Source organism: Trypanosoma rangeli (assembly GCF_003719475.1).
Source record: "Trypanosoma rangeli strain AM80 chromosome Unknown Tra_15.4_contig_00090, whole genome shotgun sequence".
Lineage (NCBI taxonomy): Eukaryota > Euglenozoa > Kinetoplastea > Trypanosomatida > Trypanosomatidae > Trypanosoma > Trypanosoma rangeli.
Genome location: NW_021705833.1, coordinates 18,539 through 36,348, shown reverse-complemented (window position 1 = coordinate 36,348; position 17,810 = coordinate 18,539). Strand labels below are relative to the sequence as shown.

The window sequence follows — 17,810 nt, the reverse complement described above, 5'->3', positions numbered from 1 at the left end:
TTCCTCACTTTCATCTCTGTTTGTTGTTGTTTCACTGCTGTTTCAATTGGTGTTCACACGCACCACACGCCTCACTTGCTTCAGTGGACTCTTTGTGGTCCGTCTTGGCTGGGCCCCATCCGAAGCTACAGCCGTACAGCAAAGTAGGATCCACATAAAAGCGCAATAAAACAAAGCAAAAAAAAAGGTAAATAAGAAGACAAACGACCTTTTTCCCCCTTCTCCCGCCCCCCTTCCGTGTTGCCGTGCGATGCTGCGGAGATCGTGGGCGTGGCGCGTAGGGCCCGTCGAGGTGACACGGATCACATCCAAATTGCCTCACTTTGACGTCTGCGTCATTGGTGGCGGTCCCGGCGGTGTTGCCGCTGCGCTGCGTGCCGTCGACTACAACAAACGTGTCTGCCTTGTCGAGGCCAAACGCATCGGTGGCGCCGACCTCTGGGATGGCACGCTGCAGTCGCAGACGCTTTGGGAGATGTCCAAGTACACCTCGTTTCTCTCGGCGCCGGTGGCGCGGCGCATGTTTGACGACGACGTTGTCCAAGGTTTGCAGGGCAAAATCAGCGACGCACGGGTGCAGCAGACGTTGCAGAGTGTTAGTGAAGTTCGGGAGCAGCAGGTGGTGGGGGGTTTACGCAGCGCCGGGGTGACACTTGTGTTCGGCAAGGGGATATTCTCCTCCCCACATGAGTTGGATGTGCACAGCACCGCAACCGGTGAGTACAATGTGATCCACGCGGACTACTTCATTGTCGCTACTGGTGGGGTGCCGCACAAGTACTTTCACATCACTGTGGACGGTAAGCGTATTGTGACGACGGACACCATCATGCGGCTTCCGATTCCCTCAAGCCTTGTGATTGTTGGTGCTGGGGCGGTCGGCTGTGAGTTTGCCAGCATCTTCGCTCGCCTGGGTCGCACCAAGGTGTCCCTCCTTGATCACACCCCGCGTATCTTGCCGATGGAAGACGAGGACATCTCGCAGTACGTGGAGGACCAACTCGTACGGCTTGGCGTGACGATTTACCACAACTGCACCCTTTTCGACCTGGAGTCGTGGGGCGACAAAGGGGAGGTGGGGGGCTGCATCTACAGCATTCGGCAGTCTGAGGCGGGCGTTGCAAAGCATGTGGAGACCCACGAGGCGGAGCGTGCGCTAATCTGCGTGGGTCGTGTACCAAATATTGTAGGGCTTGGTCTGGAGAACACATTATGTAAAGTGACGGATGGACGGCTGGGCGTGGACGCCTTTAACCGGTGCCTGCCCCACAAACACATTTACGCCATAGGTGACGTCTGTGATCGCCGGTCACTTGTGAACCTGGCGGAGGCGCAGGGTCGCGGCTCCATTGACCACATCTACAGTGAGAAGCCAGCGAGGCCCGTCAACGCTAAGGAGCTGAAGAACCTGTCAACCATATTGTTTCTGGGCGAGGAGTTGGCGCGTGTGGGACTCAACGAGCAGCAGTGCCGCGCCTCTGGTATGGGCTATATCGTGGCGCACTACGGCTACGGACACCTGAGCCGCGCCCTTGCCATGGGCAACACAACAGGATTCTGCAAGGTCATAGTAACAAATGACAGGGAGAAGCGGCTGCTCGGTGTTCGCGCCTTCGGCCCACACGCAGGCAGCATCATTGAGGTGGCGTCGCTCTCCATCTTGCGTTCGGACTCGGTGTATGAGCTGCTGAACTTGACCGCATCCTACCCGTCCGTGGTGCAGGGCTTCGTTGAATGCATCTGCATGATTCTCGGCCGCTCCTCGTTGAAGCCCAACACCACCCCAGACGCGACACTGAAGGTGTGGCACCCGCCGCACTTCAGCCGTGGGCGCGAGTACATTGGGGAGTTTGACGACGAGGCGTCGGCTCTGCACTCCGACGAGGTGGATATGGCGAAGATGCACCTTGGCGTCATTAATGACCTCTTAGAGGAGCGGGCGGGCGGCGCAGGTAAAAGGGCCTCCACTGATCGCAACTACTATTCTGCCACCTCAACCTCAACGTGATGCTTCTCCCTCGCCTGCTAGTTGCAGTGTGTTGTGTGATTGTTTTTTTTATTATTATTTCATATCCTGTGCGTGCGAGCCCACGCCACTCCCGTCTCTCTCTCTCTATATATATATATATATTTCATCCTCTCCGCTTCTCTCGCACACGCCGTGTGCATCTCTTTGCCACTACCACTCACTCACTCACTCACTCACCGTCAACACTCATTTTCGCCTTCTCTTTTCCCTTTTTGTCTTGTTGCACACGGAAAAACTGCCGCTCACGCACCTCACACACAAACAGAGAGAGAGGAGGAGGGAAACGTGGAGGGTGCACGGGCGTATCTCGGCTGGCCGCAGGAAGGGCGGAGGTGAGTAGTGCGGCGACAGGTCTTCCACGTATACCGCGGCGTATAGACGTCCCCTTTTACTGCACCTTTTACTGCAGTGGGGAGAGGAGGAGCTTCTGGTTCTTGCGCTGCCTGTACCACTGACTGCGCCACCGAAACGCCGCAAGGGGGAGGAGGAGTTGTTAGAGCTGAAAGAAAGGGGGGAGAAAGAAAAGGAAACAACTGGGCAAATCACCAAGCCAAGGAAGAGCTCAACACGGCGAGGGAAGGGGGTGAGGCGTGAGGGAACAAACACGACACACCGCGCACCAGCGAGCGAGAGCAAGTGTGTGTGTGTGTGTGCGTAAAAGATCGAACTTAGGGGTTCACCGGGGTGTGAGGAAAAGGGAGACACATTGAAATGACAAAAGAGCATGGGATAGCGATGAATCTAGACGACATTATCGGGCGGCTGTTGATGCACCCCTTTCATAATAGCGCTGCTGCCGTGGCTTCCGAGGTGTCTCTTGAGCATGAACGCAAATACACTCGTCAGTCGCGCCTTAGTGCCTTTAGGCAAACACAGGCGATGGATTCATCATGGAGTCCAAACGCCCTGACATCTCAGAAGAAATTGTCAGAGGCTGAGGTGCGTTACCTTGTCATGGAGTCACGTATGATGTTCATGTCACAGCCTATGCTTCTGGAGGTGGTGGCGCCGGTCCGCATTTGTGGGGATGTGCATGGGCAGTACCACGACCTGCTACGTCTCTTTGACCTTGGCGGCTATCCACCGGAGGCCAACTACCTTTTCCTCGGTGATTACGTGGACCGGGGCGACCAGTCCCTTGAAACCATTTGTCTCTTGCTGGCGTACAAACTGCGTTTCCCAGAATCCTTTTTTTTGCTCCGCGGCAACCATGAGTCTAGCAGCATCAACCGCATCTATGGCTTCTTTGATGAGTGCAAGCGACGCTACAGCGTGCGGCTGTGGAAGCAGTTCACGGACACGTTTAACTGCATGCCGGTGGCTGCACTAGTTGAGGAGCGTATTTTATGCATGCACGGCGGCTTGAGCCCGGAGCTGAAGCACCTGGACCAAATTCGTTGTATTCTGCGTCCAACCGACGTGCCCGACAGCGGCCTCATCTGCGACCTTCTCTGGGCCGATCCGGGCGACTGCAACGGCTGGGGCGAAAACGACCGCGGCGTCTCATGGACGTTTGGCCACGACATTGTGCAGAAGACATTAAAAGAGTTTGACCTCGATCTTATATGCCGAGCCCACCAGGTGGTGGATGCCGGCTACGAGTTCTTCGCCGCCCGCCGCCTCGTCACGGTGTTTTCGGCCCCCAACTACTGCGGCGAGTTTGACAACGCTGGTGCCTTCATGATCGTCGATGAAAACCTCACCTGCAGCTTTGCGCAGATTGAGCCCACCAACACCATGCTTCGGTACTCCTTCTGAGCTGCGGGGGACGAAGCGAGACGAACGAAAACAAGACGCAAAGGAAGAGCAGAGAGGACAAAAAAAAATGAGACACGTTACAGGCCTCTTTTTTTTGTTTTTGTTTTTTTTCTGTTTTCCTCGTTTTGTATCGGTTTGTTTATGTGTGTGTGATGCCGTCTTTATTTGTAGTGTTGCTGCGTCGCTGCTTCCGCTTAGCTGCCTTGGGAGTGGGGGGAGAAGGGGCTTTAGGAGGCGTTCGGGTGTCATGTATCTGCTCGCCTCCCTTTCCGCGACCCACTTAATTTCCACCAACTACGTGTTGTCACTGCTGCATCAATTTGTTAAACAGTTTTAAGTAAAAACACTGTCTTCTTCGCTACGCACCTGTTTGTTGTTGTTGCGTGTCTTTTGTTTTTTGTTTCCTTTTTTCAAAGGGGTGTTGGCCGTCGGTTGCCTTCGGGTCTTTCCCTCATTTTTGGCCGCCCATAGCTGCACCCCCATCCTTCTCTCCCTTTCCCTATGCGTTCGTGCGTGCGTGTGCGCGTGATTCCCCCAGCAGGGCTGCAGCGGAGTGGAGAGGAGGCGGCAAAGAGAGAAAAGACACAAAGAAAGTGATGCGGTACTTATCGGTCTCGTCGCCCGGCTCCTTCTCCGTGGGGGTGGGCGCCTCCGGGGAGCTGCATGGATTTACCGTGCAGCTGTTAGAAAACAGCCGTGGACGGCTGCGGGCTCGATCGCTCACGCTGGGCAAAGCGGCGGTGGCGATCCTGCGGGTTGGTGCGCTCGACGACATGCTGCAGTGCATGGGCGAGTCTAAGCGGGGGGAAAACGCATCCGCCGACGCGTCACCGTTTTCACCGTGCCAGCACGCATCTATCTATCGTTATCCGCTGCAGGACGCCGAGGAAGATAACGCCCATGCGGAGGCGTTGAATACGCTCGTCGTCGTTGTCGGAAGCGACGACGGCTACAGTGCTGCGACGCTGCTGCGCGTGGCGGCGCTCGTGGGTGAGCTGTGCCTTTTCCTCAACATTGACCCGCGCCGGGGCGGCCCCAACGCCCCTGTGCTGAAGCAGACACTGCTTTACCTGGAGTCTCGTCTCGGGCTACACGACGTCTCGCTTCTGTGCCAGACGACTGAACGGCTTGTGCGTCCGGCCATCATCGCAACGGGTTTTGCGAGCCCCGATGCCGGTGGTCTCTTAGACGATTTGGCGCGTCAGTCTCTCCTACAGGATGCGGCCGGCTGCCAGCCACCGAGCTACATTGCTGTGCTGCTTGGCCACAAGCTTGTGCTGGAGACCACCCCGCGGTGGAGCGAGGAGGCGGCGAGAGCTGGTGGTGTTGAACGAGTGTCGTTGCTTGACTCGGATCGGTACTTGGCGTACATTGTGACCTGCGCCTTCTTCTCCGCGCCAATGCAGTATAGCTGCTACGACGTCTCGCCGCGGGAGCGGCGGCTGCGCGAGCTTGAGCGGCGACTGCGGCGGTTTGGCATTCATCGCCACAATGTGAGCCGTCAGGCGGCGCGGCGGGTCATCCAGACGTACACCGAGGCGCTGCGACAAGGGACCGTCGGTGAGTATTCCCGGGCGTCGTTTTTTGAAGCTGCCTACGACGAGCTGCTGGCACTCATGACGGGACGGAACGCTGCGCGGGGAACCGACGAGGCCGCGGCTGAAGGTCGTCCACGTGTGGCTCGCAATGAGTACCACCATGTGGACATGGACTTCGACGCCATTGAGGGCCGGACCTTTCAGCTTGACAACATCTGCCTCCGCAACTCCGACGTGGTTGGTGCCATGCAGCTGCAGTGGATCTCGGCGGGGGCCGCACTGCCGCAGGACAGCAGCGACGCCGCGGGCGAGGGACCCCTTCTGGAAACCTGCCCCTGTGGCTACGGCGTGTGTTTGCTGTACCTTCCACCGCAGCGGGTGCGTGAGGAGGGGCAGCGGCAGCCTCATTCCCCCACCATGGCAAACAGGCGTGCGTTGTCGCAGCTCACGCGCGACATCCTCGGCAGCGTTGAGACTAGCTTTAACTGCGTTCAGTGGCTACTCTCCCCTCCGGTGGAGTCGTACGAGATCCCTGGGTTGATTCACTTTGTCGCCGTCGACCGCCGAACAAACAAGGGTGTCGTTGCCAGCTTCCACCGCATGATGCACGAGCAGCCCGCACATGTGCAAAATGCGGTGGAGACGCTACGGCGACTTGTTGCGCTGAACGTCAGCCGCTCCCACGCACTGATGCAGGCCGGATATTCGGAAGGGTTGTGGGGCCACCTCGGGATGCAGTTCTTTTACTGCGTCTGCAACCTGCACAGGGCCGCCACAAAGGAGGTGCCACCGCCATCCCACGCTCCGCCGACTCCGCACACCAGAAGGAGGAAGAAGTCGTTTTTTTTCTTCGGTGGTGAATCCGCACCACCAGCGCCACCCGCAGCGGCGGCCACGGCAATGTCATCCTCGTCGTCCCCGCAGCCAGCGCCACTGGAAGGGTATGGGACGTCGACAAGAGGCACGGAGTCTATTTTGGGTTCCCTCAACCCACGCGGGAGTCTCCCCGCTGCTGTTCTACCGCACCTGGTGCTGCGCCCGATGCTACTGCCGGATTTCACGTGCGACGCACCGACGGGGGACCGTGTGGTAGAGGTGTACGCCGTATTTGTGGGAACCATGTCGCCTGCTGAGGTGTGCGAGGGGGTGGAGAAACTGCTGCGTAGCCGTGTGCTGCCGTCGTGGAATACCCACTGATATCTGAATTGTACGTCTTTACTTTCCACCTACTGACGGCTTTTGTTGCTGTCACAAATGTTGTTGCCGCCCCTTCCACCTTCTATTTGCGTCACGGCGTCCCACAGCGTGTGTGGGCAGGTATGGGGTGGCTCGCTTTGCACCTGCAGCACTTTCTGTTATTGTTGTTCCCTGCGTTGCTTGACGTAAAACACATGCAGCACAGGTAGAATGTATTTTGTCCCGAGGCCTTTGCCTCCGTTTGAGGTGGAAGAAAATGCGTCAGAGTTGCACGCGGAGGAGGAGGCGGAGACGAGGGAGCTTGAGGCGGAGCCCATAGCGTTCCCGGCCCCATCCGTACAACAGGGCGGCACAGTGCCAGATGTGCCCTCGATGCCTCCGAAGAGCATCCTGGACGATGGACGAGTGACCCATGTGGCGGCGGTTATTGGTGTGGCGTGCTGGTCACTTGCAGGAACAGCGTTGCGGCTAAAGATAGGGCGGTGCCTGCCACGTCACGGCTTCCTAACGACGTACACCACCTTCGGCGCAAATTGTATTGGCTGCTTTCTGATGGGTTTCATTGAGGCAACGGCAAGCATCCAGACGCAAAGTAAAACCTTTCCATGGATCTTTCGCAGCCTCCTGACTGGCTTTTGCGGCTCCTTGACAACCTTCTCTAGCTGGATGCTGGACACGGTGGGGCGTGATACCGCCGCCCTCGACTTTGGTGAGCTCCTCTCCGGCCTGACAATCCCCTTTGTCTTCCTTCTTTGGGGCCATGACACTGTCTCTATGCTGCGAGCAGTTACGGGGTTGACGCGGAGGCGTAGAGTCAGTCTGAGTACCAGCAACAGCCTTGTCGAGCACAGCAGGAGGCAACTGCACCTCGCCAACATTGTTTTTCTTGTCCTCTCAGTTGTGATGGCGGTGGGGATTCCCATCGCGGTTGAGGTGGCTGTGCGTCGTGGCCTGTTGGACGTGAGCCTCATCGACCGTCGCTCCGTTATCATCGCCCCGCTCGGCGCCGTACCACGTTACGCGCTGGGCCACCTGCTGAACGGAACGGGTCGCTTTTGGCGGTTGCCGGTCGGCACGTTTACCGCTAACTTCATCGCGGTGTTGCTGATGGGGATTACAGACTACCACTTCCGACATGAAGGCAACGTTTGGTGCAAAATTGTGATGAATGGGCTCTGCGGGTCGCTCTCGACTGTATCCTCATTTATCAACGAGATCGTCGCAATGTATAGTCTTGGCCATCGTCGGTCGGCGTACATTTATGCGGCAGCATCGGTGGCGGTGAGCGCCGTCATCATGTCTGTGTGCCGCCACGCCTTATCCTGAAGTGTGTGGAGGCGTTCCTTTTTTGCCCGTATTTTTTTCTCCCTCTTTCTCGCTGCGTGCCCGCATAGAAATGTATTCCTTTGTTCCTGTCTTCCTCCCACCACCAACACACGTGGGAGGCTCGCAGCTTGCAGATGGGATAACAAGTAGCGCTGGCGCTGTGGTCCTGCAACGGTGATGGTACATGTGGCGGCGGCTGCAGTGACGGGGAAGGGGAGCGCAGGGAAGTAGAGGAAGTGCCGATGTGCAGTGACGATGAGTAGTTGCAGCGTTCCCCCTTCAGTTCGCTTTTTTTTTTATTTGTTGGATTAATTACTTGTTTTTTTTTCAAAATGCGCCTGTCTCCACCACCATGGAACTGTTATCTTTTTTTTTCTTCCGTCTCTCTGTTTTCATGCTACGAGGTTTTTCCGCACACGTGCCTTGCACGCCCCAAGGGTTTGCGTACTCCACTGAACTGGCAGTTTGCCTACGTCTTTCTTTCGGGGCCTTTGTGCCTGTGTATTTGCCTGCTGCCTTGCCCATCTGTTCTCCTCTTCCTCCTCTTTTTCTTCCTCTGCTGCTGCTGCTGCTGCTAGTCTCTCACGACGCGAGTGGTGGAAGCGTAAAAAATGTCCGGCGGGGCCCCACTACCGCCGTCGCAGATGGACCTGCAGAAGGTTGTAGAGGTGCAGTTTGAGATATTCAAGGAGAAGCAGATTAAAGACTACGCCGTGTGCCTCGTGGAGCACGCCAAGTCCTACGAACGCGGCCAGCCTGTGCGTGGGGGCATCAATGACCTTCGCATGGGAACCACCGACTTTGAGTTCGCCTGCGAGACGTGCCACCGGAAGCATCCGGACTGCCCGGGTCACTTTGGCTACATTGAACTCGCAGAGCCCGTCTTTAACATTGGACCCTTTGACATTGTGCTGCAGGTGCTGAAGTGCGTGTGCAAGTCCTGCGGTGCCCTCCTCATGGATACCAGCGACCCGCAGATGCGCACGCGGCTGCAGCACCTCACCGGTGTGAATCGCTTGCGGCAGGTGGCAAAGATGTGCGGCATGAAGTGCCGCATGTCAACCGACGCCGCCACTCCTGAGGAGGCGGCTGCAGCGCGGGGGTGCGGTGCCACGCAGCCCCGCATCGGCCGCTACCTCGGCATCTACCCCACCCTTATCATCAAGGCAACGCTGGAGGAACAGGACATGGTGTGGCACGCCGACACCGCGCGTCAGGTGCTCGACCGCATCTCCGACGAGGACGCGCGGTTGATGGGCTTCGACGCGTTACGCTGCCACCCACGCGATCTCGTGCTGACAGTCCTTCCGGTGCCCCCGCCGCAGGTGCGTCCTGCCATCTCCTTTGGTAGCCTCAAGTCCGACGACGAACTCACGCACCAGATCATGTCCATCGTGAAGCGCAACAATCAGCTGCGGAAGGACAAGGAGTCGGACGTGCAGGCGGCGGTGGACCGCAGCCGGGCGTTGCTGCAGGAGCACGTGGCCACGTACTTCAACAACGCTTCCACGTACTACAAGCCGACGAAGGTGAACGATACGAAGAAGCTCAAGTCACTGACGGAGCGTCTGAAGGGAAAGTACGGCCGCCTGCGCGGGAACCTGATGGGGAAGCGCGTGGACTTTTCCGCCCGCACCGTCATTACCGGCGATCCAAACATCGACGTGGATGAGGTGGGTGTGCCCTTCTCCGTTGCCATGACGCTGACCTTCCCGGAGCGCGTGAACTCCGTCAACAAGAAGCGGCTGACGGAGTTCGTGCGCCGGCCGGTGTACCCCTCGGCCAACTACATTCACCACCCGAATGGCACCACCACTAAACTCGCGCTGCGGCGGGACCGGTCGAAGGTGACGCTCAACATCGGCGACGTTGTGGAGCGGCACATCATCAACGGCGACGTTGTGCTTTTCAACCGGCAGCCTACGCTGCACCGCATGAGTATGATGGGTCACCGCGTGCGAGTGTTGAACTACAACACCTTTCGTCTCAACCTCTCGTGCACGACGCCGTACAATGCAGACTTTGACGGGGACGAGATGAATCTGCATGCGCCGCAGAGCCTCCTCACAAAGGCGGAGCTGATTGAGATGATGATGGTGCCGAAGAACTTCGTGTCCCCCAACAAGTCTGCCCCGTGCATGGGCATTGTGCAGGACAGCCTCCTCGGCAGCTACCGCCTCACCGACAAGGACACCTTCCTCGACAAGTACTTTGTGCAGAGTGTGGCGCTCTGGTTAGACCTCTGGCAGCTGCCTGTGCCAGCCATACTGAAGCCACGCCCACTGTGGACAGGCAAACAAGTCTTCTCCCTCATTCTTCCGGAGGTGAACCACCCGGCGACGCCGCAGGACCGGCCGCCTTTCCCGCACAACGACTCCAGCATCATGATCCGACGCGGGCAGCTGCTCTGCGGGCCCATCACGAAAGGCATCGTCGGTGCCGCTCCTGGCTCCCTCATCCACGTCATTTTTAACGAACGCGGCTCGGACGAGGTGGCACGCTTCATCAACGGGGTGCAGCGTATCACAACCTTTTTCCTCATCAACTTTGGCTTCAGTGTCGGGGTGCAGGACACCGTCGCGGACTCGGACACGCTGCGGCAGATGAACGAGGTGCTGGTGAAGACGCGTGAGAACGTCGAGAAGATTGGGGCGGCGGCCAACAACCGCACGCTCAACCGGAAGGCCGGCATGACGCTATTGCAGTCCTTCGAGGCTGACGTGAACAGCGCGCTGAACAAGTGCCGTGAGGAGGCGGCTAAAAAGGCCCTGAGCAACGTGCGCCGCACGAACAGCTTCAAGGTGATGATTGAGGCGGGCAGCAAAGGGACGGACCTCAACATCTGCCAGATTGCCGTCTTCGTCGGCCAGCAGAACGTTGCGGGCAGCCGTATCCCGTTTGGCTTTCGCCGCCGCACTCTGCCTCACTTCATGCTGGACGATTACGGGGAGACCTCGCGCGGCATGGCAAACCGCGGGTACGTGGAGGGGCTCAAGCCGCACGAGTTTTTCTTCCACACAATGGCAGGGCGAGAAGGGCTGATTGACACGGCTGTCAAGACCTCCGACACCGGGTACCTGCAGCGCAAACTCATCAAGGCCCTCGAGGACGTTCACGCCGCCTATGACGGCACTGTGCGCAACGCCAATCAGGAACTCATTCAATTCATGTACGGCGAAGACGGATTGGACGGGGCTCGGATTGAGGGTGGCCAGTTGTTTCCGCTGCCATTTCGGGACAACAAGGAGATGGAGGGCACGTACAAGTACGAGTACGATGATACGGGTGCGTTTAACGAGAAGGTGGGTGGCACCTACATGGACCCGCACGTGAAACGAATGCTGCGCGCGGATCCAGAGAACGTGCGGAAGCTCCAGGGCGAGTTTGATCAGCTTATGGCCGATCGCGACTGGGCACGCAGAATGATGGACCTGGAGGAGCGGGAGAAGCTGAAGCTGAACCTCCCCGTCAACATTGGCCGGCTCATCCAGAACGCGCGGAGTACCATGGGCAAGCGCAGTCAGGTCTCTAACCTCAGCCCCGTCACCATCATTGACAACGTGCGAAAGCTGCAGGAGGACATGCTGAAGCTGTTCCCGTGCTACCACAAGGGCGTGGATGGCCGCATTTACAACGTGCTCAGCCGGCAACGGATTGAGAATGCCTTGACACTGTTTGGCGTTCACCTGCGCCAGATGCTTGCCTCCAAGCGGGTGCTGAAAGAGTATAAACTCAACGATAAGGCCTTTGAGTACCTGCTTAAGGAGATACGCACCAAGTACCTACAGTCGCTCGTCTCCCCTGGCGAGAACATTGGGGCGATCGCGGCGCAGTCCTGCGGGGAGCCGGCGACGCAGATGACACTCAACACATTTCACAATGCGGGTATTTCCTCCAAAAACGTTACGCTTGGCGTTCCACGACTGCTTGAACTGCTCAACGTCTCACGGAACCAGAAACATGCGAGCATGAATGTTGCTCTGTACCCGCCCTGGGACAAGAAGCGCACTGCGCAGCAGGCTCAGCACCTCATCGAGTACTGCACTTTGGAAAGCGTCACCAAGCGCATCCAGTTCATCTACGACCCGGACCCACGGGAGACGGTGGTGGAGGCGGACCGTGCCATCCTGGAGCTGGAGTGGAGCGTCATGGACGAGAGCGACGAGCGGGTGCGGCTGCAGGAGGTGGAGAACGGCTCCCCATGGATTGCGAGACTCGAACTCGACGCTGACATGTTTGTCGATAAAGCGCTCAATATGAAGGACGTCAAGCAGGCGATCCTGCGCGTGGACGACGGCTACGTGATAGAGACAGGCATGGCAAATGATACAAAGGAGCGCACAATACGCATGCGGCCCAAGAAGAACGACGGCGCCGACTCCATTCCGCGGCTGAAGCAGGCCATCCCGGAGTTGCTGGCGCGTGTGCATCTGCGCGGTATCCCTGGCGTACGCAAGGCGCTGTTAAAGGACAGGACGACGTTCACCGTGGACCCCGCCACAGGGAAGATGACAGGTGAGAAGACGTGGTTGATTGACACGGACGGAACTGCACTGCGCCGCACTTTCATTGGCATAGTGGACGAGAAGGGCAATAACATCATTAACGCCACCCGCACGAATAGCAACAAGGTCCCTGAGGTCTGCAGCTTGCTCGGCATTGAGGCGGCACGCTACAAGATGTTGCACGAGCTGCGGGAGGCTTACCTTGCCTATGGTCTTAACATTAACTACCGGCACTACACCATACTGGTGGACACGATATGCCAGCGGGGGTATTTGATGGCCGTTTCCCGCGTTGGTATTAACCGCTCTGAGACGTCTGGGCCGCTGATGCGCTGCTCGTTTGAGGAAACCGTGAAGGTTCTTATGGCCGCCGCGGCATTTGGTGAGCGGGATCCCGTGCGTGGTGTGTCGGCGAACCTTGTGCTTGGTAACCAGGCCCGCATTGGCACGGGTCTCTTTGATCTCGTGCTGAACATGGCGGCGTTGCAGCAGGCGGTGCCGCAGGAGGATGCCGTGGCTCCCGGCAAGGACGTGAACGTCTACCACGGCCTTGCCTCAACCCAGAACCTGCCGTCGTCCATGCCGCACCACGCAAAGCACCACGAGGCCACACCCTTTGTGAACGACACAAGTATGTTCTTCCGTGAGGGCGTCGGTGGCAGCTCCTTGGCGGCGCCGTTCACCGCGTCAACGCTCTACGGCGGGGTGCATGAGGCGAGCGCGGCGCACTTCAGTCAGGCGTACCCCGCGATGGGCGTGGGGGAGCCGCGGGTGCGGGTTCCAAGTGCCTCGCAGCCGTACAGCGTCATGCCGTCGGCGAGCATGTACAACCCGGCCTCCATGCAGGCCCCCTCGGTGGTGCCCGGCAGCATGGACTACAGCGAGGCCTCCTCCTTTCACCTGCAGTCCAGCATGGCAATGCCGTCCGTCCACTCGTCCCCGCACCACGAGCCGCAGCTGGCGTTTGGTAACAGTCGCCTCGGCGGCCTCTCCCCAGCATACGTGCCCTCCGTCATGTCGAGTGTGGCGGCGCAGCCGTACCAGTGCAGCGGTGACTCGGAGTCACAGCAGTCCGCGTCGTACGTGCCGACGCTGTCGCCCGCCTACTCAGCGTACACGGCACGGCGCTCCGTGGCGGCGTCACGCACCAGCACCTCACGCGTCGACCCGCAGGCGTGGCTGCAGCAGGGGGAGGACTCCCCAAGCTACGTGCCGACGTCGCCGGGGCCACACGCCCTGCCGCCTCCCGTCGGTGACTTCTCCCTTCCAGAGGATGCGGAGGAGGAGGAGCACCACTAGCGGCGCATTTTGCCACCGAAAGCAAAACTAAAAGACAAGAAGAAGGAGAAAAAAAAAAAACTGGCAGGATGTTCTGCCTGTGAAGAGACATAGGAGAGAGAGGGAAAAAAAGAGGAAGACGCATAGTGCTGCCGAAGGATGCTTTCTTTCTGTATCTATGTGTGTGTGTGTGTTAACTGCTGGAGAGTCAAATTTGATAAGCGGCGCATATTTCTCCCTGCATTTTTTTTGTTCCCCGGCAGCTGTCCGCCTACCTCTGCTGTGTGTACGATGCCTGCGCGCCGTGAGTGGACACCTACAGGCACGCACGGTGGCCCACTCATGCGCCGATTCACACCACTTTTTTTGCGTGTGTTTTATTTATTTATTTTTTTTCCTCTTTTATGTCTTTTTTTTTTGATTTTTCCTTATGTATTTGATTTCCTGCAAACAGTCTCTCATTCCTCCCCCTTCTCTGCAGCCGCGGCCGCGGCCGCTTGCAGCGATGGTTCGTGATGGCGACGAGCCACGGAGTACAGAAGCCCTTCTCACGGAGCTGCAGCGCCTCCGCAGCGATCCGGTGCTCCAGCCGTACATGGGCGGCCGCAGCGCACGACCGCCCATGCTGAAGGAGGCGGCGGCGAAGGAGGGAACCTCCTTGGGACGTGATGGTGCAGAATCCCTTGTGGATTTTCAGACACGCTTGAGCCGCGAGGAGGAAAACCGCCTTCGGAACTCACTCAAGGCCCAGAGAGCGTTTCAGCAGGCACTACAGTCATTAGAGGCCCGCCGCACACTGCCGGAGCAGCGCCCAGAAGGGCGCACCGTAGTAGAGCCTTCTTCTTCTTACCCCGATGCTGTTGCAGGGCACGGTGCGCCCTCGTTTGAGCCGCACACCGAGGCGGTGGTGAGGGGAATGACGGCGGCGGCTAGAATGCAGGACACCGTCGCGACGATGCAGGAGAAGCTGTTGTTGCGAGATCGCACGATTCAACGGTTGCAGACTGAACTAGACGAAACACGAACCATGTACGAATCTGACATTGCTCGCATGCAGGCGGCCCACGCGCAGTGGAGGCAAGAGTCAGAGCGGGAGACGGCGGCACTGAAGATGCAGCTGGCACAAGTGGCTCCCGCAGGGAATTCAACTGTCAACACAACGCCAGACGCGGGAGAGTTTCTGGAGGCGCTCAACTTTAAAGAACGCCTGCTGGACGAGATGCAGGACGCCTTTCAGCGTGCATCACAGGAGTGGAAGAACGACACCGCGCGCACTGTTGCGGGAATTCGCCGGACAGTCGAGGAAGAGGTACGCAGTGTTGTTCATAAAGCCGAGAGTCTCGTTGAAGAGCTGCAAACGGCACTGAGCACACTGGCCGCCTCTCGCCTTGGCACCACTTCGTCCCTCACTGCGGAGGCGGTAGGGCGTTTGTTGCAGGAGGAGGCCATGTTGCTTTCGTCGTGGGAGGCAAAACTCCGTGAACATGTGCGCACGACGGTGAAACGTGCCGTGCGGGGCCGCGTGAAGGACATTCTTCGGCCGTTTGTGGAGCGGGAGCTGCAGGGCCATCGGGTGCTCGGCATGCCACTCCACCCTAGCCCGGTCCATGCCGCCCCCACAGTGGAAGCGGCAGGAGTAGCCTCATCGCCACCCGTCTTGGCATTATCACCGTCACCGTCACCGGATGCAGTGCGCTACGGGGCGGTGCCGGCGCTGGAGGCTGTGGCGGTGGTGCGTGGCGTTACCGCGCGGACCCAAAATGGTGTGTCTGACGGCCCTGGACGGCCGATGTGGTTGAAGCGTTTCTGCTACTGAGTCCCATGCTGGTTTTTTGCCGTTTTTATCTTGTTGCCTTTTTTGTCGTTACTGTTTTCATTTATCGTGCGTGGGAGTGAGGGAGAGTTTTTTTTTTTCTTCCTTATTGGCTCCACGCGATGAATCAACGCCCATCGGGGGACCGCGCGAGGCCAGCGGAGGGGGGAGGGATGATAACTGCCACTGCCGCCTCCTCCACCTCCTCACTGTTATGACTATTGTTGGTTTGCTTGCTTCCGCTCGTTTCCAGGGATTGATAAACAAAAACACAGACGTACGCCCATCTGGCGAAGGAGTAAATAAACTTTTTTAAAAAAAGAGGTAAAGAGAGGGAAACATTTACAAGATATGCCTGCTGCCATTCTTGTGTGTGCCCTTCTGGCTCTTGCAACGCTGGCGGCCGTAGATGCCACGGTGTACTTCCATGAGGAGTTCAAGAGCCTTGATCACTGGACCCCCTCCAAGTACCGCGATGATCTCGGCAAGGTGGAGCTGTCGGCGGGCGACTTCTACGCGGACGCAGAAAAGAGCAAAGGCCTCCGTCTGATGGACGATGCCCGCTTTTACGCCTTCTCGACGGCCCTGCCCACACCCATCACCAACGACGGGAAGGACTTTGTGGTCTCCTTCTCGGTGAAGCACGGGCAGGATCTGAAGTGCGGCGGCGGCTACATCAAGCTGCTCCCCGCGATGGATGCGGAGAAGTTCAACGGTGAGACGAAATACTGGCTCATGTTCGGCCCGGACCGCTGCGGGGCAAAGAACAAGGTGCATATCATCCTGCACCGCAACGGGGAGAATCACGAGTGGTCCAAGAACATCCACTTCCCAGATGACAAGCTGACGCACGTGTACACCCTGCGCATCGCCACGGACAACACGTACGAGTTCTTCCTTGACGGCGAGTCGAAGGCGAAGGGCGCCCTCGAGGATGACTGGAGCCTTTTGCCGCCACGCGAGATCACGGACGAGACCGACAAGAAACCCGATGACTGGGTGGACGAGAAGACCATGGACGACCCAGAGGACAAGAAGCCGGCGGACTGGGACGAGGAGCCCGAGATGATCCCGGACGAAGAGGCGAAGAAACCCGAAGACTGGGACGACGCGGAGGACGGCGCGTGGGAGGCCCCGATGATCCCGAACCCGAAGGCGAAGGGCGCGTGGAAGCCGCGGCAGATCCCCAACCCTGCGTACAAGGGGGAATGGAAGCCGCGAGTGATTCCCAACCCGGAGTACAAGCCGGACGATGGCCTCTACAAGATCCCGGAGCCGCTCGCACACGTTGGAATTGACATCTGGCAGGTGGAGTCAGGCAGCATCTTCAAGAACATCGTGCTTGGCGACGACGTGGCGGAGGTGCTGGAGTTGGTGAAGGAGACGTACGGCAGCCTGAAGCAGGCGGAGGCAGAGGCGCTCAAGGCCTTTGAGACGAAGCAGGAGGCGAAGAAAGCGGAAGAGGCGAAGGAAGCGGAAGAGGCGAAGGAAGCGGAAGATGAGAAGGAAGCGGAAGATGAGAAGGAAGCGGAAGATGAGAAGGAGTCGGAGGAGGTGAAGGAGTCGGAAGAAGCGAAGGACGCGGGCGCCGACGGTGACAAGGAGGACTTGTAAGTGGAGTGTAATCCTGTGCAGAAGTACACGCACGCAATAGCGAAAAAGGAAAAGGCAGATAGCCAGAGGGATACTCATTGTGGGGATGTTCTTTCTTGCGTCGCTTTTGTGGGATGTCATTGGTCATTTTTGTTTTTTGTGCGCCTCCATCCACGAGGGTGTCTGCCTGTGGCTCACTGCGTGTGTGTGTGCGTACCGGTCGCCGACGCCCCCACCCCCTCAGGATATATATTTTTAAGTTTGTGCAAGAGCGGCCTTGTTAAGAAGAGGAAAAGAGGTGGAAGAGAACAAACGGGCATATGAAAAGAAGAAGTGAGAAGAAAAAAAAAAAGCTGAAACAGCGGGAGAGAAAAAAAAAAAGAGATATATCACATGATGCTCTACGAGGCAGAAGAGCGCTAATGATGGGTCTTCAGGAAGTAGAAGGAGTCGCAGGGAGACAACCGATGCACTGCAACAGAGCATCCCCCTCTGTCACTATCCCGCCTCGCTGGCCCCCACGTCTCCCTCTACGGCCTGTTCTGCTGTTCGCGCCGCTCGTTCGTTAAGTAAATCGATGCGCCAGTGTGATGTCGCACTCAGGCGTGTGTGCGTGTGTGCTGGTCCTTACATGTGCGCTGGCGGCACCGCTGCTATAAAAAAGAATATGTATATATTTATATATATATATATATTTGCGTGGTGGCCGTGAGAAACCATGCACACTCACACACTCAATGCATTGTTTTTTTTTTGAATTTTGCCTTGTAGTG

At 58.0% G+C, this 17,810-nt stretch overlaps 7 protein-coding genes across 7 annotated transcripts, besides 10 other annotated features; all 7 read left to right on the top strand.

The window, feature by feature from the left end:
* Positions 1 to 250: 250 nt before the first annotated feature.
* On the top strand, positions 251 to 2,008 carry TraAM80_03458 (putative dihydrolipoamide dehydrogenase; the record flags this gene model as incomplete). Its single annotated transcript, XM_029380429.1, has 1 exon — positions 251 to 2,008. The coding sequence occupies one exon, from the start codon at positions 251 to 253 to the stop codon at positions 2,006 to 2,008; it is 1,758 nt and encodes a 585-aa protein (XP_029239761.1).
* Positions 2,009 to 2,177: 169 nt separating this feature from the next.
* Positions 2,178 to 2,206: a microsatellite.
* A 459-nt stretch (positions 2,207 to 2,665) lies between these two features.
* Positions 2,666 to 2,685: a microsatellite.
* Positions 2,686 to 2,740: 55 nt separating this feature from the next.
* TraAM80_03457 (serine/threonine-protein phosphatase PP1) lies at positions 2,741 to 3,787 on the top strand (the record flags this gene model as incomplete). The annotated part of the gene is made up of 1 exon (XM_029380428.1): positions 2,741 to 3,787. One exon carries the CDS (start codon positions 2,741 to 2,743, stop codon positions 3,785 to 3,787), a length of 1,047 nt encoding a protein of 348 aa, XP_029239760.1.
* An 88-nt stretch (positions 3,788 to 3,875) lies between these two features.
* Positions 3,876 to 3,938: a sequence feature (A-rich).
* Positions 3,939 to 4,154: 216 nt separating this feature from the next.
* Positions 4,155 to 4,198: a sequence feature (A-rich).
* Positions 4,199 to 4,289: 91 nt separating this feature from the next.
* Positions 4,290 to 4,315: a microsatellite.
* Positions 4,316 to 4,383: 68 nt separating this feature from the next.
* On the top strand, positions 4,384 to 6,522 carry TraAM80_03456 (uncharacterized protein; the record flags this gene model as incomplete). The annotated part of the gene is made up of 1 exon (XM_029380427.1): positions 4,384 to 6,522. One exon carries the CDS (start codon positions 4,384 to 4,386, stop codon positions 6,520 to 6,522), a length of 2,139 nt encoding a protein of 712 aa, XP_029239759.1.
* Positions 6,523 to 6,732: 210 nt separating this feature from the next.
* Positions 6,733 to 7,848, top strand: TraAM80_03455 (CrcB-like protein; the record flags this gene model as incomplete). The annotated part of the gene is made up of 1 exon (XM_029380426.1): positions 6,733 to 7,848. One exon carries the CDS (start codon positions 6,733 to 6,735, stop codon positions 7,846 to 7,848), a length of 1,116 nt encoding a protein of 371 aa, XP_029239758.1.
* Positions 7,849 to 8,376: 528 nt separating this feature from the next.
* Positions 8,377 to 8,404: a sequence feature (GA-rich).
* Positions 8,405 to 8,424: a microsatellite.
* A 35-nt stretch (positions 8,425 to 8,459) lies between these two features.
* On the top strand, positions 8,460 to 13,652 carry TraAM80_03454 (DNA-dependent RNA polymerase II largest subunit RPB1; the record flags this gene model as incomplete). Its single annotated transcript, XM_029380425.1, has 1 exon — positions 8,460 to 13,652. One exon carries the CDS (start codon positions 8,460 to 8,462, stop codon positions 13,650 to 13,652), a length of 5,193 nt encoding a protein of 1,730 aa, XP_029239757.1.
* Positions 13,653 to 13,670: 18 nt separating this feature from the next.
* Positions 13,671 to 13,711: a microsatellite.
* A 350-nt stretch (positions 13,712 to 14,061) lies between these two features.
* On the top strand, positions 14,062 to 15,447 carry TraAM80_03453 (uncharacterized protein; the record flags this gene model as incomplete). Its single annotated transcript, XM_029380424.1, has 1 exon — positions 14,062 to 15,447. One exon carries the CDS (start codon positions 14,062 to 14,064, stop codon positions 15,445 to 15,447), a length of 1,386 nt encoding a protein of 461 aa, XP_029239756.1.
* Positions 15,448 to 15,795: 348 nt separating this feature from the next.
* On the top strand, positions 15,796 to 17,058 carry TraAM80_03452 (calreticulin; the record flags this gene model as incomplete). The annotated part of the gene is made up of 1 exon (XM_029380423.1): positions 15,796 to 17,058. The coding sequence occupies one exon, from the start codon at positions 15,796 to 15,798 to the stop codon at positions 17,056 to 17,058; it is 1,263 nt and encodes a 420-aa protein (XP_029239755.1).
* A 261-nt stretch (positions 17,059 to 17,319) lies between these two features.
* Positions 17,320 to 17,420: a microsatellite.
* Positions 17,421 to 17,702: 282 nt separating this feature from the next.
* Positions 17,703 to 17,732: a microsatellite.
* Positions 17,733 to 17,810: the final 78 nt, after the last annotated feature.